At 35.9% G+C, this 6000-nt stretch overlaps 1 protein-coding gene across 5 annotated transcripts in view; it reads left to right on the top strand.

Annotated features, from left to right (window-relative positions):
- Positions 1-5705, top strand: part of LOC124132262 — a 29079-nt gene extending 23374 nt beyond the window's left edge. Inside the window, exons 11-13 of one of the 5 annotated variants that reach the window (XR_007220374.1) lie at positions 620-843; positions 1509-1598; positions 5473-5705. Coding sequence is in view for 3 of the 5 variants with exons in the window: in XM_048394299.1 (XP_048250256.1) it covers positions 620-804 (185 nt within the window). In the remaining 2 variants the exon portion in view is untranslated. Of the gene's footprint in view, positions 1-619; positions 2497-5472 lie in introns of those variants that run through there. The other 4 variants (XR_007220373.1, XM_048394299.1, XM_048394298.1 and 1 more) reach the window with 4 other exon arrangements.
- Positions 5706-6000: the final 295 nt, after the last annotated feature.

Below are 6000 nucleotides of genomic sequence, written 5' to 3' on the forward strand. Positions count from 1 at the left end.
TTGTCTGATGCTCATTAATATGCTAGCATGTGATCCAACTGGTTGGCAACACACACGAACCACGTGCTCAGTGAATCTTTACTTCATCACCTGCCCAAATGGCTCAGTGGGAAAACACTGGTTACAATACTAAACATGAGCTATGTGGTAGCAGGTTCCATTCACGGCAAACTAAAACCTTAGGTCTTGCTTGTAAGATGTAAAACCTCAAAACAGATCTTGCACGGAAAGAAAAACTTCTTTATGTATAGTCAATGTCGCTCCAAGTTTTCAACTTGAGTGCAAATACTTGCTCAGAGGAGAAAACCCTATCCAGAGCAATGAGATGACGTCACTGGAGGTTTATAATTATTGTAAAGGCTTGCAATATTTGGAGTGATGTTTGACATCTAACTTTGGTTGGTTGTAGTATACTTCACAAAACATGGTAGGTTAATCTCCATACTGTTGTCATAGTCACAGACATCTCAAACAAACACATTGGTTTATGTTATAATCAAATATTCCATATTTATTTAAGAACTGACTTCAATATGTTTTGCAATTATGGAGTCATAAATGTAGAAATGGGTGTGGATACTGGGTTAGTCTACAATTTACAGAATTTGATGTATTTCAGCTTCGTCACAAGAAGTCCAGAAGGAGAGTCCTTCCACATCGGAAACATGTACACAAGTGATAATTGATCAGAGCCAGCACTATCATGCACCTGTCACAAACATCACAGCCTGCAGTGGCGTACAGATCGGACCAAACAACAGCATGACCAATCAACCAGACCAGGATGGAGATGATGAAATTTAATGTCAGCATGAAGGATGACTCTGTAACAAGTGTTTGTCTGTAAGAAGAGTGTTTTCATTTTGATACAGCACACATACAATTATTTCAGTTGAACAAATCTACTGACGAGATAAGAAATACAGCTGCATATTGGTTACACAGGTTAGATGTGCTAGATGATTTTCTTATTTTGAAGGGATTTAATATTATGGTGAAAATTAGGGTTTGGAGTCTATGTAAGCAAAATTTAGTTAAAAAATTAATCATCATTGATATCTCAATATAACAAATTTATTTCAATGTAAACAGAATTATTGAACTCAAACAATGCCATATAACACATCACTTCCACTTTTACCAAAGACTTTGCTTTTTGTAATGGTAATGGTTTGGCTTCAAATGAAATTTATTGGGCATGAATCTAGGTTTATCATCTAACACAAAACACGAACAACTATGTAAGCAAATAATTGTGAAGTTATCAGTTAAAATAATGACAGACCAATGATATGTTTGTTAAGTTAGATGCTTGACTCATGATGCCATATATATTCACGACTCTGTTGGAAGTTTAGGGTGTGAATGAGACGTGCAGGATTCCGTACTAACATTCCATGTTCATCTAAACATGTCAGTTATATAAATGACTTATTTCTGGAATGCAGTGAACCTTTTCCTGATAACTATTTCTGATGATTTGTAAGTAATGCATTACTTGTATACAGTTTCAGATAAGCTTTTAAATAAAGTACAAGAAGAAGACAGAGTTGTCAATATCCCCTGCTGTTGTAAATACTTGTTATGAAAAGCGATGGGTAAGGAGAAGCTGGAAAGCGAAAAAAAGCAATCAAAAGTGCTACTTAATGTCAGATAAGATGTCAATTATTATGTTTTGTTATTGTATTTTAAAAATAGGAAAAATGAGTATTTGTGAAAAAAACCTTTATTTGCCAATGACTACAAGGAGTGAAATTGGGGATAAATTATACTCTATTTATCCCCAATTACACTCATTACATCTCATGAATGAGATGGACAGATCACGTACATGTCTTAGTAATGATGTATCCATGTCACAGTTTAATGATCAACAATGTAATCCAAAACAATGCACATTGCTGCAGTTTATAACACAGCAGTTTATATAATGAAGTTTCTTATGATCTTGATCAAAGTTGAAGAAGCACAACAATATATATTAAGAACAATCAATATCATGAGCATCCATCCACGCAATTGGGATCGATGACATGCATCAACCAAGTCAGCGAGCCTGACCACCCGATCCTGTTAGTTGCCTTTTACGACAAGCATAGTCACCTTTTACGGCAAGCATGGGTTGCTGAAGACCTATTCTACCCCGGAATCTTCAGGGGTCCCAGACAGGAAGTATTTAAAGAAATCTGTAAATCATTTCCCGCCATTTTGGGAACTGGAATAATTCGTGTAATTCCTTCATGTTACTTAAATTAGATAACTGATATCAATAATTGATATGAAGATATCATCAAAATTATTAATGATATCTTTAATTGGATTTTTGATATCAGTAACGGTCAGAATTAATGATATCTTGAATTGAATTAAAGATATCTCTAATTGAAATAAAGATATCTCTAATTAATTTAAAGATATCTGTAATGCATTTGTGGATATGTATAACTTATTTCAAGATATCTTGAATTTATTTCTACTATATTTATGTATAGTAGAATGGTAATTGTTTAATGATATCTTAAATACATTTAGAGATATCACAAACTAATTTGTTGATATCACCTTAACATTTTAAGATATCAGTTATTGTATTATGGATATCATAGATGAATTTAAGATATCTATAATTATGTTTTGATATCTTAAAAACATTATTGATATCTTTAAGTAAAATACCGATATCTTTTAAAGAATTGAAGATATCTGTAATTCCGTAATAAATGTGAAAACGGCTTGCCCTACGATCCCACTGTAAAGCAACGACAGTCGTTGGTCTAAGTTAAAGTATGTGACTTGCGATAACCTTAGGGCTACAATAGTTTTGTGGAACGGACGCCTGAATTCTGAAGGTAGACCGTTGTATGGTATTAAATTCATACGTTTCAACTTTTGACGTGTTTGAAGTATTATTATGTTGAACTCAATTGGATTATGCCGTGCGTCGTGTAGGTGTCAGCCTATTAACACTCAACATTATAATTCTAAAAACGTTATAAATGGCAAGTAATAAATACCACAGATAACAGGGCATATATCAATATTCATGCGCAACCAGATTTTGCAACCGGTTTCAGTTTGGTCTGTCAACGAACAAAAGTTGTTATGTCTTTACACTTACATACATATTTAACGTGGGTAATAAATAAAATACCACACTCATTCTCGTTAGATACCATTTTTACGAAACTCGTGAACTTTCGTGAGCTTTCGCTCGATCAGATACCATAGAAAGTCCACTCGTTTCGGAATGGTATCTAACGAGAATGAGTGTAGTATTCTCTATACCTGCACCAGAGCATCGTGAGTGATTGAATTCAAATTTAACATCGTATCAGGATTATTTCACCCATATAACATTGTACCTAGCCATTAAACAAAGCAAGGAATGACATACAGAGTTCTTTTATTTTTATCAACTCATTTTTATGGACACAGGGTGGTGTCAATTACCAGATTTTTAGACCAGGAATTTGTCCAAAACTAGAACTGTCCATGGCCAGATTTGGAGACATACTAAGGAAATATGTTTAAATTTTTGATCACCAGCAAAATCACTCAACAAAGGTAAATAATTTCATGGCAATGAATCATCACTGATCTTAATTGGTTTCCAGGTTAAATGTGTCCATATTAAACATGACAACGGTAAGACCAATCTAGATGGCCTGGCATTTTAACAAGTTCAAAGAGCTTACAACAAACTGCATCTGCATTTTTAGCTCACCTAACTGATTGTGAAATGGGCCAAATGGCCGTCACGGCAGCCATATTGATAAACGGACATGGCATGTTTTGTTCAAAATTTACAGAAATTGATATATGTGTAGTTAGTAGTGGGGCTCAAATGTTAGATTTTTGCGCCATTTTAAAAGTTGATCTTTACTTGACTTTTGCCCTCTGACCATGTTCCCAAATGGCTAAATTCACTAAATGCTATTATTTCCTCAGAATCCACAAGATCAATGAAGCTGCATCTTGACATGTTTGTTGCAACCAATGGTGACATGTGAATTTGTACAAGAAGTGAACATTCTTGAAAAACATAATTATGCTTCAGATCTTTAAGACGAAAAATATTGCCTGCCACAGAAGAGGTGTTTTTCTTTAAAAATAATATTCAGCTCATAGTTTTAAATAAAAAATATATCTATTTTTGCAGCTGAAGCTGAAAAAGATATCTTATCTCGATACAAAATCCCAGCCACGACCCCACCCCCTCGAGAGTATCAAATGGTCAGTCCCTAAGTGTTCTGTATATTTCAGTTATATTTACAGTGTGTCTTCCAATATTGATTAGTTATCTGAACTGTGACTCAAGCTCTCAGCATCCTATCTCCTGTTTAGAAGTAAGCTGTTTATTTCATTGCAACCATAGGATCACACTATCCTCTGTGTGACAACTGGCAAAATCTGTATGTGGGACAAATGACATGTCCGACTATTGGGTGGGAACTGCCACAAGCATTGGTTGCATGGGACTTATTCTGAACAAGAAATCCCAACAAAGTTGTGTTTTCATGTTATCATGAATTCATGAGTCATTATGCATTGTTTACACCCACTTATGACACATGTTACTCCGAATACACTTGAATTTCTTAAGATAAATTTTGACATAAGCAAATGAATTTCCATGCATTCATAGCAAGTTCAATATTGGTTTAGCCCCTGTGAAGATCTGGGTTAGAATAGGTCTTCAATGACCCATGCTCCGTAACAGGCGACTATGCTTGTCGTAAAAGGCGACTAACGGGATGGGTGGTCAGGCATGCTGACTTGGTTGATGCATGTCATCGTATCCCAATTCCGTGGATCGATGGTCATGATGTCAATCACTGGATTGTCTGGTCCAGACTCGATTATTTACAGACCGCCGTCATGTAGCTGGAATACTGCTGAGTGTGGCGTTAAACAACAAACAAACAAACAGAATTTGGTTAGTTATATAACCTTGTCCCTGAAAGCTATACGGATGTGATCCTGTAACAGGATTTTGTAAAGATAGTTTTCAGGAATAAAGTTTTAGCTTTTTCATTTCAAGTAGTTTTTATCTTTATAAGTTGCATCATATGTTGTATGCACCTTGGTTATGAGTCCAAGCCGTTTATTCTATTCATGTTCCGTTGTCTCAAACACTTCCGCTTCTCAATACAATATCTTTCAGCTCCCTAGCTGATTAACATTATACGACTTTCTTCCTTAGCGTGGATGGGATCGGGTGGTCAGACTCTCTGTCTTTTCGTGGGTCGAGGCTCATGATGTAAATCGCTGGATTGTCAGGTCCAGACTTGATTATTTACAGACCGCCGTCATATAGCTGGAATAATGTTAATAGTGCGGCGTTTAACAACAAACAAACACACGACCAAAGAATAAATGTTCATACCGTCCTTGGCCTCCCTAAATGTGATCACGTCGTTTTGTTCTTTTCGCTGGTAAAATGTTAGAAGGTCTGCACTGTCTCTTTTGCAGGATTTGCGGCTATCGTCCCATGACTTAGGATCTCGCACGCTAAATTTGAGACACAGTTTGATGGACACTTGGACATATCCCTCATGCGACGAACAGATACTTCCTGGAAATAAGTGAACAATTGACTTGCCTTTGCATGTATTTGTGACGGGTGGCCATTGGCGGGGCAGGATACGCTCACCTTTTCGCGAACATTTGGCATCATCGATATTTGATAGTGATTCATAAACATATGATCATGATATAATGGGAATCGTACAATCGACTTGTTTTTGACAGAGATTTCTTGTGAATCTGGATCGATGCTCATGATGTCAATCACTGGATTGTCAGGTCCAGACTTGATTATTTACAGACCGCCGTCATATAGCTGGAATATTGTTGAGTGCGACAAAGAAACTTAGTATTTGCACATTTTGTAGTTACACTGCTTATAACTGCACAGAGGTCATTGTCAACATGTTGCTCGATGAGTTATTTACGTATTCTTTACTTAAATGAAATTCTAACTTTTCTATGAAATATGTT

This window comes from Haliotis rufescens, unplaced genomic scaffold, assembly GCF_023055435.1.
Source record: "Haliotis rufescens isolate VD_foot unplaced genomic scaffold, xgHalRufe1.0.p SCAF_13, whole genome shotgun sequence".
Classification (NCBI taxonomy): Eukaryota; Metazoa; Mollusca; class Gastropoda; order Lepetellida; family Haliotidae; genus Haliotis; species Haliotis rufescens.